Source organism: Callospermophilus lateralis, chromosome 8, assembly GCF_048772815.1.
Source record: "Callospermophilus lateralis isolate mCalLat2 chromosome 8, mCalLat2.hap1, whole genome shotgun sequence".
In the NCBI taxonomy this organism is placed as follows: Eukaryota; Metazoa; Chordata; class Mammalia; order Rodentia; family Sciuridae; genus Callospermophilus; species Callospermophilus lateralis.
The window spans coordinates 137,892,999-137,911,067 of NC_135312.1; the positions used below are offsets into that span (position 1 = coordinate 137,892,999).

Genomic DNA, 18,069 nt, shown 5'->3' on the forward strand with positions numbered 1-18,069 from the left:
TTCCAAGTTGGGCCTGTGGAAAGCCGCCTATTCGAGGCAATAGAAAATCTTGGACAGTACACTGTCCAGGCCTGGTCTGTGGTCCCACTGCTGGCCTACCTTTAGGGTTGGGGAGGGGAGCGTCCATTTTCCTATTTGTAAAAAGAGCAGAGCCGGGTGTATAGCTTAGGGTAAGAGCGCATGCATGCGGTGTTCTATTGCCAGCACCGCTGAGTAAACAGGGGAAAAATGAAATAAAAGGAGAGGACCAGAGACTCTCTCTAATTCCTGTGGACCAAAATTCTGTAACTCTTTCCTCCCAGAAGAATGAGCACTCTTGTATTTTGCAGGATTTTTTTTTCCAAATTTTAAAATAATTTAAAATTTTTCGTGATATCTCTGGGAAAGTACGTAGTCTTGTGAGATGAACGAAATTGTTATATGTACAAAAGCACCACGCACGTTAGAAATAGTGCCAAGCTGCAGCACAGAGGCTCCCGGGAAGCTCTGCAGGTTGAACCTGCAGAAGGCAGGGCGAGCTGGAAGGATTCGGAAATCTGGGGCTGGAGCTCCAAATGTGCCTGCGGGGAAGCCGAGGAGCGGGCGAGCTCCTCTCCACCTCCCGGGCCAACTTGCTCTGGGGGTGCACGGGAGCTCTGGTGGGGAGAGGAAGTTCTCCCGCGTCTCGGCTCCCCACCTGCTGGTCTGTCTGGCTTCCTCTCCGGCGCTGTCTGGGGAACTCATCTTCCCCTCCTCCCCCCCCCCTCCTCTCCCTGAGTAGCGCGGCTGTCCTAGCCAGTGATGCTGTCGGAGGCAGGGGACGGGCGCGCAGGCGGCACCGCCGCGGCCGCGGGGCCGCAGCTCCTCTCCCGGCACCGGCGCGCGCTCCGCCCGGGCTTCCTCCTCGCGGCCACTGCGCGGCGGCTCCCGCGCTTGGATGGTGGGCGGCGGCGCGGCTCCGGCTCCCGCCTCTAGCCGCCAGGTCGCCGGCAGCGCCGCGCTCTCCCGCCGCCTTCCTGCCCCGGGCCGCTGCTGGCCGGGAGCGGCGCCGCCCGGAGGGCGCGCGGCGGAGGAGGCCCGCGGCCGGCGCGATGTCCACCAAGGTCAGGAAGTGCAAGGAGCAGGCGAGGGTGACCTTCCCCGCGCCGGAGGAGGAGGAGGAGGGCGAGGACGCGGCAGCCGAGCCGCAGCGCCGCCGCCGGGGCTGGAGGGGCGTCAACGGGGGGCTGGAGCCGCGCAGCCACCGCGCGCCGCCCGGCTCCCCGGGGCCCGACCTGTGAGTACCGGCCCGCCGCGCCCCGCGCACGGGAGGGCGGCGCCACGACGTGCGCGGCGGGGCGGGTGGATCCGGGCGACGGTGCCCCCGCCGACCCGGCCGGCGCTCCCGCTCCGTCCCGCTCCGCCGAGGGACTGGGGGTGCGGGGCGCCGAAGGAAGGCGCGGAACGGCCCCGCAGACGGACACTGATGGCAGACACGCGTCCAGCCAGCAGAGCCCGGCCCGCGCGACTACCCTAGGACTGGGACCCTCGGAAGCAGACCCCGGAGTCCCCAGGCTTACCTGGGGAGGCCGAGGAAGGGCACGCTGCGCACCGACCCTGGCCGCCCCAGCTCCCCCGCGGCGTCCCCGCGGGAGCCACCCTGGGAACTCGGGTCCCCTCCACCTCCCGCCGTCGAGCGGGGGGCGCTCAAGTGGGGAGCTGGGAGGGGCGGTGCGGAACGGGGTGCTGGGCGCCCGCGTTCCCTGACTGCGTTCCTAATGGGGTCTAGAACCGACGCCGCCCGTGTGCCCGCGGAGGGAGGGGGCGCGCGGCCGCCCAGGCGCTTGGTGCCAACTTGGGCTGCGGTTCCCACCGAGCTCAGGGTCCCCGACTGGTTTTCCTTTTCTTTTCTCTTTTTCCTCCCCGCCCCCGCACTCTCCTCCCCGGCTTTTTCCTTTTAACAAAGGAGCGGTCGGCGCTCGAATTTGAGAAAGAGCAACTTTTCTGAATCTCCAGCCATTAGTCTGCGGCGAGGTGCATCAAGACAAAAGGGGCGGTCGGATTTCGGGGTGAGATGCCCGTGCTTCTCTTCCCACTATCTGGGCTGTGCTGAAGGGCTCCTTGTCTTTTTTAGGAAGCGGCACAGACTTAGGTAGAGCCTGGGGTCAGAGGAGGCGGCGGCCACCGACAGGCAGAGCCCTGGGGTTGGTTCCTGGGTGGGGACCGAGGCTCTGCAGCGCCCCCTGCCGCCCCCAGCTGTCCCTGCCGAGCAGAGACCTTGGGCCTCTGGGACTCACCCACTTGCTTGGCTGGACCAGAGCTGGTACCCAGCTGGATTTGCCTGGAGGGACAAAGAAATCGGTGGCCGGGAGTAGACCCCATGGTGAGGGTTCTGACTTGAAAGGAGCGGGTGCGTTGCTGATGCGGATTAGAGTGCAGTGGAAATGGCCCAGGAAATGCAAGACAGACCTGAATCCTGGGGACTAAAAGCCACAGCTGGCTTCCGTGCTCCCCTGAGGGGTTCAGACATTGTCCAGTTTTCTCTTTGCCAAATTATTTTAATAAACTTGCTCAGTTTCTTGATTCTTTAAAAATTCTTTCTTTCACCATAAATCCAGACAAAGTGGGACACCTGAATACTCTTATCAGGGAAAGTAGGGTGGAGTAGATTACTGTACCCGCTTTTGAAGTTTGAGGTCAATTGCACAAAGCCCTGGAGCAAGGCTAGTTGGGGGCTGGCCATCTGAGGGCTAGTAGAACACCTGAAACTGTTTACTGACTTTCCATAATCAGCAAGCCAGTGCCCTGGTACCTGTTTCCCACAGGTCAAGGAGACATGCTTAATGAACGTTTCTCCCTGTTTATTTGAAGCCTGCCACGTGGTGAATCAGAGACCAGCTCATAGCAGTATCTGCAAGAGCTTCACTCCTCCTGTTCTATGAGTAGAACAAGGCCATGCGAATAAATGCTGTTTAAAAATCAGCAGACAGCCCTAGCTGGGCCAGAGAGAGAAGTGCAGCCTAGCAAAGCCCCACGGTTATTTTCAGCAAGCAGAGAAGCACAGCTGGGTTTAGAGTCCAGCAGGATGGGAGGACAGTGAGTCTCGGCCACTGTGGTCAGGAGAGTTCCTCAGGGAAATCCTGTGGCCTGTTTCATTCTGGTGTTCCACTAGGGGATTTTGAATAAACAGACTTAGGGACAAGAGTGTCATCTGCTGTGTCACTAGCCAGCCTTTTGTTGTTGTTGTTGTTGTTGTTGTTGTCTTCTTTGATAGAACCATTTGTCAGCCGTCAGTTCCAGCCAAAGCTTCCTTCATCCCAGCTGTGTTCAAACCAGGACCAGGGTTTGCTGTCAGAGATGACTTCCTTCTAGAAGTTGTTGGGTTGTTAAGTGTCTGATGAACTCCAAGCAGGCGTTTGAAGACCGTCCTCTTGGGATTCAATTCAAAGACATTTCTTGCGTGTGTCCCTGTGCAAAGTGCAGGCTGCAGAGGCAGCGCAGGGGACAGGGCCCGCTCTCCTCCACTGGGGGTTCAGAGTGTCCTGAGAGAGGTGGGCAGAGACGGAGCATGAGCAATCATGCTTTAAGTAGCACAACAGAAATGCTGGGCTAAACATTTTGATTTGGGACATTAATGTCGGGGGGGCTTATGTGCCAGGAGGTGACAATGGGGAGCCATTGATAGTTTTAAGTCAGCAGCCATTTGATCAAAGCCACTCTGGGAGCAGGATGGGTAGAAGTGGCCGGTGGCAGACCCGGAAGGAACACACTGAGGCTGAGATGGGTCTGTTATAGTGCAGTGTTGATATGGGTGAAAAGCAGCGTCGTTGGCGGGGAGGATAGACACGCGTGTCTCTGAGGTTTACACTCTACTTCCCATGAAGGGTGCGAAGAGAAGAAGGTCCTAGAGGATTTGATGATGATTTTGACCTAGATAACTAAGACTGTTGATGTCACTATTGAAAAGAAAGAGAAATGAGAGGGGCCTGTTTTTTCAGCTAGTGCTAATGGAAGTGTCAAGCAAGAAGGTGGAAATGCAGGTTTAGGGCTTAGAGCATGTGGGAGTGTGTGGAGGGGCGGGGTGGCTGGAGTAGAGAGATTTCCCAGAGAGGAGGGTGAGGAGAGCAGCGGAGAGCCCAGGCGAGTGTGTGTGTGTGTGTGTGTAACTTTCTTTTAGAGGCAGGGACAGAGTTAACAAGCAAAGAACAGAGAAAAAGAGAAGGAGCAGCTACTCTTAGCATGGGGCTGCCTAGAGAAGAGCCCCAGGAGAGGAAGACGGACCCCCGTTCATGGGAAGAACCACCCTCGGGTGCTTCAACACACGTGCACAAAGCCACTGGAGTTGTCAGCAGGATTAGCTCGAACAGGGGAGACTTCTAGGAAACAGAATTCTGCCTCATTTTTCTTCAGAAGAAGTACTTCCCCAAGTTAGCCATGATAATGAAAGCAGGGATTTGTGTCATGTCATACTCTGCTGCCGTGTGACTCAAGTCACAGCTCCTCACAGGGCTCACCCTGGCCATCCTTCGCAGATGCAGAATTGGAACCAAGAGGTCATTTTCTGAGTTCCTTGGCAATCAGCAATGGCTTCTTCTCGTGTGAACGGGGAGCCAAGGGGAGGACGCAGTGCCCTGTGACCCTGGGACCGGGCTTTGTTGCTGGCCCTGGACCTGTGGAGGGCTCCAGGCCTGGCTGGCTGTGGCTGTGGGTTTGGGAACCATGTTGTGTGGGTTAGTTAGGCATCAGATTGGAAGCCAGGCCTCCTCCCCCCTGGACTAGGAGTTCAGTCTCCGAGGGACTGCCAAGTCTCCAGGGGCTGGAATCCATGCTTGGGGACTGCAGTCGGATGGGTGTGGTATTAAGGAGAAGGCCGCTTTCTCCGAGGTGAAGGTTTGATTTTCGAGAGCAGCACAGCATGGCTTTAGACTTGAGGCCTTTGATAATCTGCAAGCTCTCAGTACATGATCTGTTTTGTATCCTAGAGTAGCACATTTACTAAGTAAACGGTGGAGAAGTCGTTTTTGTTGGTTTGTTTTATTTTGTATGCTATCAAAGTAATACACGGACATATTGTAGACGATCGTTAGGCTCAAAGGCCTATAAGAGCACCAGCACCCAGTGGCTCCAGGGTCCTTCCCTCTCCTGGACGTCCACTCCATGTCCAACTCCTCCCTGTGCTGTTTAGATGTCGTCTGTAACCTCAGGAGACAGTTTTTGCTCATGTATTCCTCTTATCCTCTCAACATAGTTTGCCATAATCTTTCTGGTTAATATCTGATTTAAGGTCTTCATATTATAACCCTGTAACCACTGATCACTGCTAAGTAATACTGTAGAACTACCTTTCTTTTATAATTCCCTGTTTTTCTTGGAGTAGGGTCTGCCACATCTTGTCTCGGCTTCTGCAGCTTCGTTTCCTGCAGCCATCTCTTCTACAGCTCTCTGACTTACTTTGTGTATGTTTAAATTCGTTCTCCTTCAGGAAGCTTTTAGAATTGTCTCTCATCAGTGTTATTCTGAAGGTGTGCTTTGAGATGGGTCTTTTTTCATTACCTAAACTGGGTCCTGGCTAAATCCTTTCAATTTGGAGATTTTTGTTCTGATTTGATTATGGTTTCCATATATCATTTCTTATATTATTTTCTGACCACTACTTTTATTCTTCTCTCTAGAATACTTATTATCTGGATGTTGTATTTCCTAAACAGATCCCCTGATTTTTGTATCTCCTCTCTCCTGCTTTCCAATACTTATCTTTTGTGTTCTTTTGTGTTCTTTCTGAGATATTTCCCTGAATTTCTTTCACTTTAGCAAAGACACACACACACACACACACACACAGAGTCAGTGCAGGGGAACTGAAACTAGGGCCTAGTGTGAACTGAGCCCCGCCGTTGGAAGTTTAATCTCTACGCCTCTCTTAGGCTACAAGGATTCCTGGTTTTTTTTTTTTTTTTTTGGTAGCATGCTTTCTTGTGTCAGGGATGCAGTGTTTTTTAAATCCTGTTTCTTAGGGGAGGAGGGATTAGGAAATAATAAAGCCGTTGGTTGGTGTCTGGACGTGGGCAGGGCTCCGGCTGCTCTTGGCGCTGCCCACCCTAGGCTGGTCTCTGTGTCTGCAGACACCAGTGTCCTCTCTCCCCACAGGATGCGGGAGGGTGTCCTGTGACCACACCAATGGTGACCTAGGCAGAGGGAAGGGTTCTTCCTGCTCCTCTGGAATTGTTTGCCTTGCATTTCTGGGCTGAGCAGTTGGTCGCCCGCTCCCTGTCCTGGCGCTCTCTGGGAGCCTCCCTCCCGCGCGGATGCGTCTCCTTCTCCTCTCCATCTTCATGTTGGGCTCATCTTGCTTCCTGGCATTCATGCTGCTGTTCCTTGCTCTCTTGTCCTTGGAGAGTCCGGAGAAGGCAAGGGATGCGAAAGGCCTTTATCCTATCATCCTGAAGCCAGCCATCTACGGTTGTGTTTTCTTCATTCAGGCCCTAACGATGGCAGTATTTTTGACACAACTAAGATCCCAGATGGAGGGATATTCTCACAATGAGCTTATCAGGCAAATGGAATAGATGGCTGTCTAATGACCATAAGAAGGCTGCCTGCAGTCCCCACTTGCAGTCGTCTCAGCACTATCCCTCTCCATTTAACTAGTACACGACATTTTGAAGAATAATAGAGTGTTTGAGTTGGAAATGGTTCATCGAGATCAAGTCCCGTGCCTTATTTCACAGATTCATCAACTGGAGCTGACGGTCGACATGGGATTCACAGCAGCCCCAGGCTCTCTGGGACCTCCAGATCCCAGGCTGTCCTGTGCACACTGTAGCCTCCACTGGGTTAAGCATTTCTTCCTCAAAACATTGTTAATGCAATTAACTCCTAGGAGAAACAACACAGGAAACTATTAATTAGTATTAATTCATTTATGAGATTCAATTAAGTCATGGTTGCATTTGGCTGCTGACGGCTGAGCAGCTTGCAGAGCTTGTAAGAGGAGTCGGGAGGGGAGAGGAGAAAAGGCTGTCTCAGGGCCACGCCACCCCGCACTTCCCACGCTCCCTTTTCCTGGCCTTACCCAGGCAAAGGAATCCCCGTCCACGCCTGGCCCATCCCCTGCGGGCTGAGCTACAATTTTAGGAATTTTCTCATTTCTGTGCTAGGACTGCAAACCTCTCTGAAGGTGTTCTTCACGTGAAGCCGTCCCTGCCTAAAATACCCACAAGCCCACGGGCTGGGTTTACTTCGGGCAGTAAGACCACAGGGAATGCAGAGGGAGGGAGAGAATGTCTCCTGAGCTCCTGGCCCGTGGGAAGGAAAGCTGGCATTGGATCAGGGTGGCTTCTGCTGCAGCATGCTCAAGTAGCCGTGAGTGTCCCCGAGCAGCCCCAGAGGGGAGCCCTGCGTGGCCAGCAGTCGGGCTTCTCCACCACATCCACACTGCCCGCAGCCGATGGCAGCCTTGCTCTGGACGGGAGCCGGGTTAATGGCCCTGCAGGGAGAAGGCATGGAGGGCTGAGTTGTCGACTTCCAGTCGTGGCTTTATGAGGATAATCAGGACGGTCACAGTATTCTGTCTTAATTCAGCATCTGGGTCGGGGACACTGTCTACAATTATCCAGTAAGAAAACTCTTGTTATAAAAACTTCTACTTTCAAATAATAGGTGATAATATTGTTAGTCCTGGACCTTTGTAAAACATGAGACTCAGCTGTCCACCGTGTGTGACCTGTTAAGGAAAGAGCTTGACCTGAGGGTACTCTGCATCATCTCTGAATGCATTTTGTCCAGTAAAGTCGGTGCCTGTGGATTCTGCTGAGACACAGGCTGGAGAGACACGAGGCGAGTGAGGGTCGAGAGCCCCAGACTTTGACTTCACGTGATGATAGTGACAGAAAACCAGGTCCCTCTAAAAGCTGTAAAGGCTAAAATACAGACATCTTCAGTAGTAACTAGTATGTTTAAATGGCCAATAAAATCTCTCTTCAGTGAGCAGCTTTTTGTTTGATTGAATTCATTTTGTCTCTGTTCTTATTTAACTATAGACTCAGTTCACATAACTCTTAATTTGTCTCTCATCATACTGAAATAATGAATATTAGTTTTAGTAAGCATTGTGAAATTCATTTATTTTAGAAAATAGGCTTAATTAGTAATCAGTTTTCAGTGGTTATTAATTTTAAGATTTAGCCCACATTTGCCCCTCTAGGTTATCCTGACAAAGGTCAACTTTACGTAAGATCAAAATCAAGAGATAGAGAAGTCATCAAATACTTCCATGAAATAATTAGGAATTGAGCCCGATTAACAGAAATGTGTACTTGGACATTTGATTGAAAGATTATTTATGTTATTGGCTTTTATCAATGTGTCTGTGACATTTGTTTTTATAGAAGAATGCCCCGATTCCACCCCTCCCCATGTGACTGAGCAGAAGGCCCTGCTCCCCGGCACCCAGCCTGTGGGCTACCTGCAGGTGCCAGCCCTCTGAGAGACGTCCCTCTGACCCTTGCTCAGGCCAGGCGTGCAGACCCTGCGGAACCACTGGGGGACAGCGTGAAGGAAACAGGAAGCAGTGCGTGGTGGGGTGATGGGTGATGGGTGAGAGTGCAATGCAGACCCGGAGGCGCGAATGCCCACGTCAGGAGGCACTGCTTCAGTGCTTCCGGGGCACACGCTGAGGCAGCGTCCCCTGGAGCCAGGCAGGCTGGGCAAGGGGCCGTGCTGCTGCCCCCCAGGACTGAGAACAGGGACACACTTTCCCTGTCTGGTTTCCTAGCTGAGGAGTCTGGCAAGGCCTCCGTGCCTCCTGGAAGGACGCAGGGCAGGTGGAGGAGATGGGGACCCGAGGTCCCCTCGTCCCTGTGGAGACCCAGCTATCTCCCTGCGCTCTGGACTGCCAGGACCCCTGCATTTCGTTTTCGTGGCATGGAACTGTGGAAACCAAGGCCCTGCTTTCTTCTTTCTTGTGGAGTGCTTCTCTTGCAGCCTGGTGTGCTGTGGTGGGTGTGGCCCTGGGCCTCCGAATACCAGCTGTGCTGTGGGAGGTCACCCCCACCTTCCACACTGGGCCACCACTGCTGATGTCCAGGGTGCCCCACCCTCTCCAAACTGCCAGCTGTGCTGTGGGACACTCCCCCCACCTTCCACACTGGGCCCCCACTGCTGACGTCCAGGGTGCCCCACCCTCTCCAACCTGCCAGCTGTGCTGTGGGACACTGCCCACCACCTTCCACACTGGGCCCCCCACTGCTGATGTCCAGGGTGCCCCACCCTCTCCAAACTGCCAGCTGTGCTGTGGGACACTCCCCCCACCTTCCACACTGGGCCCCCACTGCTGATGTCCAGGGTGCCCCACCCTCTCCAAACTGCCAGCTGTGCTGTGGGACACTCCCCCCACCTTCCACACTGGGCCCCCACTGCTGACGTCCAGGGTGCCCCACCCTCTCCAACCTGCCAGCTATGCTGTGGGACACTCCCCCCACCTTCCACACTGGGCCCCCACTGCTGACGTCCAGGGTGCCCCACCCTCTCCAAACTGCCAGCTGTGCTGTGGGACACTGCCCCCCACCTTCCACACTGGGCCCCCCACTGCTGACGTCCAGGGTGCCCCACCCTCTCCAACCTGCCAGCTGTGCTGTGGGACACTCCCCCCACCTTCCACACTGGGCCCCCACTGCTGACGTCCAGGGTGCCCCACCCTCTCCAACCTGCCAGCTGTGCTGTGGGACACTGCCCCCCACCTTCCACACTGGGCCCCCCACTGCTGACGACCAGGGTGCCCCACCCTCTTCAACCTGCCAGCTGTGCTGTGGGACACTGCCCCCACCTTCCACACTGGGCCCCCACTGCTGACGTTCAGGGTGCCCCACCCTCTCCAACCTGCCAGCTGTGCTGTGGGACACTCCCCCCACCTTCCACACTGGGCCCCCACTGCTGACGTTCAGGGTGCCCCACCCTCTCCAACCTGCCAGCTGTGCTGTGGGACACTCCCCCCACCTTCCACACTGGGCCCCCACTGCTGACGTTCACGGTGCCCCACCCTCTCCAACCTGCCAGCTGTGCTGTGGGACACTCCCCCCACCATCCACACTGGGCCCCCACTGCTGACGTCCAGGGTGCCCCACCCTCTCCAACCTCCCAGCTGTGCTGTGGGACACTCCCCCCACCTTCCACACTGGGCCCCCACTGCTGACGTTCAGGGTGCCCCACCCTCTCCAACCTGCCAGCTGTGCTGTGGGACACTCCCCCCACCTTCCACACTGGGCCCCCACTGCTGACGTCCAGGGTGCCCCACCCTCTCCAACCTGCCAGCTGTGCTGTGGGACACTGCCCCCACCTTCCACACTGGGCCCCCACTGCTGACGTTCAGGGTGCCCCACCCTCTCCAACCTGCCAGCTGTGCTGTGGGACACTCCCCCCACCATCCACACTGGGCCCCCAACTGCTGACGTCCAGGGTGCCCCACCCTCTCCAACCTCCCAGCTGTGCTGTGGGACACTCCCCCCACCTTCCACACTGGGCCCCCACTGCTGACGTTCAGGGTGCCCCACCCTCTCCAACCTGCCAGCTGTGCTGTGGGACACTCCCCCCACCTTCCACACTGGGCCCCCACTGCTGACGTCCAGGGTGCCCCACCCTCTCCAACCTGCCAGCTGTGCTGTGGGACACTGCCCCCACCTTCCACACTGGGCCCCCACTGCTGACGTTCAGGGTGCCCCACCCTCTCCAACCTGCCAGCTGTGCTGTGGGACACTCCCCCCACCTTCCACACTGGGCCCCCACTGCTGACGTCCAGGGTGCCCCACCCTCTCCAACCTGCCAGCTGTGCTGTGGGACACTCCCCCCACCTTCCACACTGGGCCCCCACTGCTGACGACCAGGGTGCCCCACCCTCTCCAACCTGCCAGCTGTGCTGTGGGACACTGCCCCCACCTTCCACACTGGGCCCCCACTGCTGACGTCCAGGGTGCCCCACCCTCTCCAACCTGCCAGCTGTGCTGTGGGACACTCCCCCCACCTTCCACACTGGGCCCCCACTGCTGACGTCCAGGGTGCCCCACCCTCTCCAACCTCCCAGCTGTGCTGTGGGACACTAACCCCCACCTTCCACACTGGGCCCCCCACTGCTGAAGACCAGGGTGCCCCACCCTCTCCAACCTGCCAGCTATGCTGTGGGAGGTCACCCCCACCTTCCACACTGGGCCCCCCCACTGCTGACGTCCAGGGTGCCCCACCCTCTCCAACCTCCCAGCTGTGCTGTGGGACACTAACCCCCACCTTCCACACTGGGCCCCCACTGCTGACGTCCAGGGTGCCCCACCCTCTCCAACCTGCCAGCTGTGCTGTGGGACACTGCCCCCCACCTTCCACACTGGGCCCCCCACTGCTGACGTCCAGGGTGCCCCACCCTCTCCAACCTGCCAGCTGTGCTGTAGGCCACTGCCCACCACCTTCCACACTGGGCCCCCCACTGCTGACTTCCAGGGTGCCCCACCCTCTCCAACCTCCCAGCTGTGCTGTGGGACACTGCCCCCACCTTCCACACTGGGCCCCCACTGCTGACGTCCAGGGTGCCCCACCCTCTCCAACCTGCCAGCTGTGCTGTGGGACACTGCCCCCACCTTCCACACTGGGCCCCCACTGCTGACGTCCAGGGTGCCCCACCCTCTCCAACCTGCCAGCTGTGCTGTGGGACACTCCCCCCACCTTCCACACTGGGCCCCCACTGCTGACGTCCAGGGTGCCCCACCCTCTCCAACCTGCCAGCTGTGCTGTGGGACACTCCCCCCACCTTCCACACTGGGCCCCCCACTGCTGACGTCCAGGGTGCCCCACCCTCTCCAACCTGCCAGCTGTGCTGTGGGACACTCCCCCCACCTTCCACACTGGGCCCCCCACTGCTGACGTCCAGGGTGCCTCACCCTCTCCAACCTGCCAGCTGTGCTGTGGGACACTCCCCCCACCTTCCACACTGGGCCCCCCACTGCTGACGTCCAGGGTGCCTCACCCTCTCCAACCTGCCAGCTGTGCTGTGGGACACTCCCCCCACCTTCCACACTGGGCCCCCCACTGCTGACGTCCAGGGTGCCCCACCCTCTCCAACCTGCCAGCTGTGCTGTGGGACACTCCCCCCACCTTCCACACTGGGCCCCCACTGCTGACGTCCAGGGTGCCCTCACCCTCTCCAACCTGCCAGCTGTGCTGTGGGACACTCCCCCCACCTTCCACACTGGGCCCCCACTGCTGACGTCCAGGGTGCCCCACCCTCTCCAACCTGCCAGCTGTGCTGTGGGACACTCCCCCCACCTTCCACACTGGGCCCCCCACTGCTGACGTCCAGGGTGCCCCACCCTCTCCAACCTCCCAGCTGTGCTGTGGGACACTCCCCCCACCTTCCACACTGGGCCCCCACTGCTGACGTCCAGGGTGCCCCTACCTTCTCCAACCTGCCAGCTGTGCTGTGGGACACTCCCCCCACCTTCCACACTGGGCCCCCACTGCTGACGTCCAGGGTGCCCCACCCTCTCCAACCTGCCAGCTGTGCTGTGGGACACTCCCCCCACCTTCCACACTGGGCCCCCCACTGCTGACGACCAGGGTGCCCCCACCCTCTCCAACCTGCCAGCTGTGCTGTGGGAGGTCACCCCCACCTTCCACACTGGGCCCCCACTGCTGACGTCCAGGGTGCCCTACCCTCTCCAACCTGCCAGCTGTGCTGTGGGACACTCCCCCCACCTTCCACACTGGGCCCCCACTGCTGACGTCCAGGGTGCCCCACCCTCTCCAACCTGCCAGCTGTGCTGTGGGACACTGCCCCCCACCTTCCACACTGGGCCCCCACTGCTGACGTCCAGGGTGCCTCACCCTCTCCAACCTGCCAGCTGTGCTGTGGGACACTGCCCCCACCTTCCACACTGGGCCCCCACTGCTGACGTCCAGGGTGCCCCACCCTCTCCAACCTGCCAGCTGTGCTGTGGGACACTGCCCCCCACCTTCCACACTGGGCCCCCACTGCTGACTTCCAGGGTGCCCCTACCTTCTCCAACCTGCCAGCTGTGCTGTGGGACACTGCCCCCACCTTCCACACTGGGCCCCCACTGCTGACGTCCAGGGTGCCTCACCCTCTCCAACCTGCCAGCTGTGCTGTGGGACACTGCCCCCACCTTCCACACTGGGCCCCCACTGCTGACGTCCAGGGTGCCTCACCCTCTCCAACCTGCCAGCTGTGCTGTGGGACACTGCCCCCACCTTCCACACTGGGCCCCCACTGCTGACGTCCAGGGTGCCCCTACCTTCTCCAACCTGCCAGCTGTGCTGTGGGACACTGCCCCCACCTTCCACACTGGGCCCCCCACTGCTGACTTCCAGGGTGCCCCACCCTCTTCACAAATACATATGTTTAGAGATTTTCAAAGTGTGCCATTCTGATGACCTCAGCAGCCCTCTCCTCCTTTCTGCCCCACACTAGGTACCTGGGCAGATGCCGGAGGCCTTTGGAGGCAGCTGCGAGGGCCGACAGGTGGTGCTTGAGGGGGCCTAAGAGGGTCTCATCTGTCAGCACATCTCTGCAGGCTTCCTGGTTCTCCCCTACCCCTTCCATCACCACCACCTCCAGGGCCAGGACCCCCATGCTGGCTGTCCCCGACGGTCCTTCTGTGGGCTCTTCTTGCTGTTCACCAGACCATCGACTGACTCCGGGCCACTTGGGAGGGTCCACTTCCTTGGTGTGGCGAGCTGACCCGTCACAAACTTTCGAGTGTCACTCTCTTCTCTTTGGCCACATCAATGTGGTTACTTGGCCTGCTTGCCTGGCACATGGCTCCAGTAGTGGCTCCTTCTTTACCTCATTTCAGTAATGAGTTTGAGGCCATTTCTTTTTTTTCGAGTTAATCTTTTTGTTTTTAGTTGTAAATGGACAGGATACCTTTATTTCTTTCATTTATTTTTTAAAAATATTTTTTTAGTTGTGAATGGACCTTTATTTTATTTATTTATACGTGGTGCTGAGATGAAAATCGAACCCAGTGCCTCACACACGCTAGGCGAGTGCTCTACCACTGAGCCACAACCCCACCCTGATTTATTTATTTATTTATGTTTGAGTACCGGGGATTGAACTCGGGGCACATCCCCAGCCCCTTTTTGTATTTTATTTAGAGACAAGGCCTCACTGAGTTGCTCAGGGCCCCACTTTTGCTGAGGGTGGCTTTGAACTCCCGATCCTCCTGCCTCAATCTCCTGAGCCCCTGGGATTACAGGTGTGTGTCACCACACCCGCTTAAGGCCATTTCTTTAATGATGCTCACTCATTGCCGGGTGCCCAGGGTCTGGGGATTCAGTCCAGAGAGCCATCATGGAAGCTCTTCTCTGTGTCCCAACACCTACGCTCACCACGTAATTTAATAGTAGTAAGATTCTGACTTTCAAGCTGTGGTTCCTTTTTCACATTCACGGGGACAGTACAGCAAGGGAGGGATAGCGGGGCGGACCTCCTCGCTGAGACACTCTACCGTCCTCAGACCTCTGGAAGTTCCTGAGTATCCCGATGAGGTCTTTTTGTCTCCAGGTTCGTATCAGTCAACAAGTATTTTGAACATCCTGTGCTGTGTGAGGCACTATGGTGACGACACAAGAGGGGAACCCAGGCTAAGTGCACGGAGCACTTATCCCAATCAACCTTGGGGACATGAATGTCACAGGACACCATAATCAAGGAAACACAAATCAAGGAGACAAAATTAAGTATCCAGATTGATGAGCAGACTAGCAGCGTCACACAGCAAGCTCAGGTCGGAGCTCAGCAACGGTTTCAAAGAAGATCCAAGACTCCACCTTCCCAAATCAGGAGAGTCTCACCTCAGGTGGGCTTTGCCCCAGGCAGCTGCTTCCACAAGCCTCCCGTAAGCTGGACCGCCACAGTGAGAAGGGTGTGGACGGACAAAGGGGCAGAAAGAAGCATGTTCAGGGATGGAGACAGAAGGAGCAGTGGGCAGGCAGGAGAGCGCTCACAGCGTCCTCTGACCCCAGCCTCCACCGCTGACCAGGAGGGAGGAAATTAACCAAAGTGCCAATCTGTGGTTTCAATTAGTTTTAAAATGTTTGTTTTGTTTTACGTGCTTACTACATAGACACTCAACAAGTGAAATAGCCATCAATAATTAAGCAATTAAGTTAATTAAGCAATCCAGCAGTGATGTGAGCTGACAGGAACGGAGGCCTGGCCTACATGGTTAGAGGGATTGGGTCAGCCAGGGCAGGGCCTTCCTGCACCTGAGCCTGTGCCTGAGGGGCTTTTGCCTGCTTATCCCCCTCCCTGTCTCCAAGGGAGGTGAGTGTCTCTGTGGTCTGACTGTATCCGTTCCTGGAAAGATGCTGGAAGGCTGGCCTCATTTATCTTAGCTGGATGCCCTAAAGTAAATGTTATTTTAAAGAAATACTCTCAACTGATAGAATTACTCAGGCTCCCAGAAATCCACTCTTCCTCTGCTCTTCAGTGGTCGTGGGGCTTGGGGATCATGTGTCCCAGAGCGTAAAGTTGGGGTCCTCTCTCACTCTGCTGTCTGGGCCATGTTCCTCCTCTCTTGGGTGCTTCTGGTCAGCAGAAGGGGCTTGGTGTTATAGACTTGCCTCTGCTGGGTACTTGATCCCAGGTGGCTCCTGGCTTCAGGGCCCGGTGTCTGCACAGGACCCTGCCTGGCTCACAGCACCACAGGCAGACCCAGCCCTGGCAGGCGCCTGGCTCTCCTCACAGGCTTAAACCACGTGGGGTGTGGGCTGGAGGAAGGTTTGCCCACGCCATGCCCTGCTCCACCAGACTGCACCGTCCTGACTCCAGACAAGATAGGCCTGGCCAGAGCCCTGCCCTCAGAGCTTCCTTCCTCACTGAACCTGCGCCTCGTCTCTGGCCCCTTCTGTTCCTCTGTCCCCTCCTGGGACAGCAGCACCACAGCTTTGCTGTTGGGGTGGCAGAGCTGTCCTGTCTGCATGGGAGACCGCAATCGAGCTCCTTCCAGAAGAATCAGGTAATAAAGGAACTGTGCAACTCATTCTGCAAGACAAGCTCCCTTTTCTCAAATTCTGTTTGCAAATTTGTTTTTTCTTGCAAAACCTCAGAACACGACTGTGATCTTTCCCTTCGTACCCCTCCTCCACCGTTCATCTTCCCCGCTTTCCCTTACGCAACCACCCCAGCCTAGCCTGCACCCCACCCAGGCGAAGACCTTATACCTGGAAAGGCAAAAGAGTAACAGCCTTAACATATATCTTAAAATACGCTTGGTAGAGGAACACCCTCGATGGCTCAGGAACAAGCAGGGTAATATGTGTGTAGGACAGTGAAGGAGGAGTCTGGGAACAGGAAAGAGGCTGGCCAGGCAGGGTGGGGAATGTGCAGAGCCCCTGGGGCTGCTGACTGCTTCTAAAGGGAAGTAGGACAGAGCAAAATCGGGGTTGAGAAGAGCAGATGCTGGGGTGGCTGGGCCGTAGGAAGAGGAGAATCAGGAAACGCATGGAGTCAGAGACTCCAGGTGAACCCAGGCTGCATGTGCGTCCCTGTGACATTGGGCAGTTTCCCTTGCGCTGGGCTTTCTCACTGTGAATCAGAGGAGATGGCCCCTGCTCTATAGCTTTGTGTGGGGCTTGACTGGGCAGTGCCTTGCCTGAGGATGCTTCACCAGCACTAGGTTCTCCTGCTGGGAAGCTGACCGGCTAGTCCAGCAGCAGTGTGGGAGATGGCGTCGCTATGGGAGTGGTGAGGACGGCCCAGCACAAGTGGCATTCCCAAGGAGAGTAGATGACCTTGAACTTGCAAACCTGAGTGACTGACCATGATAGGCATGCTGGAGGGGAGCTGGGTGAAGGCAGATGGTTGGGGTATTTTAGAGGGGTCAGGCAGAGCGCTGTGCTTGTGGGCCCTGAGTTCAGGTAGGGAGGCTGGGAACTTAACCAGGCACACATGTATTGGGTACCTGCTCTCTAAGGGACGCTGGAATGGGCCCTGTGAATAAGAAAAATAAAATATGACTTTACTCTCCAGGAATGCATTCAATTGTGGTACAAATGAGGGGGACACTTGATAATACCATCTTTAGAAAATCAAGTAATATAAATAGGTTTGAAATACATGGAGTATAAGATAATTGGTTTAAAATTTATATAAGAAATTATTGAAGAGGAGAAAGACTATCAGAAATCTGGGATGAGATAATGATGATATTTGAGGAATTTTAGATCTAAGAGAAACTCCTGAGCCTCCTGGAGAGAGAGTTATTCAGTTTCATCATTAAAGGACATAGAGAAGCTGCTTGACACAAAATTCAGTTGGTCGATGGTGGCACAGTGACTGCTTGCGTGGGAAAGGCCCCTCAGCGCCATGAGAAGAGGCAGTAAGCTCTGTTTTCCTTGCAGTCACGGGAATTGAACTCAGGGGGCTCCACCGCTGAGCCGCTCCCCCAGCCCTTTCTATTTTTAATGTTGAGTCAGGGTCTCTCAGTTGCGGAAACTGGCCTTGATCTTGCAATCCACTGCCTCAGCCTCCCGAGTCACTGGAATCACAGACGTGTGCCACCCCACCTGGCAGCAGGAACCTTTTAAAAAATACTGTTCTTTGATTAAAGTGAGGGCGTGACATAAACTGGTCACTGGTGAACACTTTTCTGTAGGCTGTGTATTTGCTGTGGTAAGTAACCTCCTGGGGATCAATTTTAAACAGTAACAAGGCATAAAGGGAGTAAATGCACGTAAGGTCATGTCCCTGGCCTGTGCTGCTCAGAGGCGTCATTTCTATTCCACTTGTTCAGGGGCAGGGTGGCCAGTGCTTACCAGCCTCATATCACCACCATTAAGTGTATACTGGAAGTTCCCAAATTTCAGCATGCGTAGAAATTGCAAAGGATGCTCCCTGAAAATATGTATTCCAGGGCCTCACCTGAGAGATTCTGATCAGTCTATCTGGGATGAGACCCAGGAATCTGCGTTTGAACAGGACTTTGAGGGATCCTCAGGCAGGTGGTCCTCGGGTTTCTCTGGGAAACACTCTCAGAGGCAGGTGATTTGATGGCAAAGTTGTGAAAACTGAAGGTTTATCACCTGTATTTTCCCTCTGATAGTGTGGGG

General features: G+C 56.1%; 1 protein-coding gene across 3 annotated transcripts in view; it reads left to right on the top strand.

The window, feature by feature from the left end:
- Nucleotides 1–1,032: 1,032 nt before the first annotated feature.
- Trpc3 (transient receptor potential cation channel subfamily C member 3) overlaps nucleotides 1,033–18,069 on the top strand; it is a 62,299-nt gene continuing 45,262 nt past the window's right edge. For 2 of the 3 annotated variants that reach the window (XM_076863881.2, XM_076863882.2), the window contains exon 1: nucleotides 1,033–1,255. In XM_076863881.2, the coding sequence (XP_076719996.2) occupies nucleotides 1,071–1,255 (185 nt within the window). In that variant the 5' untranslated portion in view covers nucleotides 1,033–1,070. Of the gene's footprint in view, nucleotides 1,256–15,930; nucleotides 15,978–18,069 lie in introns of those variants that run through there. The other variant, XM_076863884.2, reaches the window with a different exon arrangement.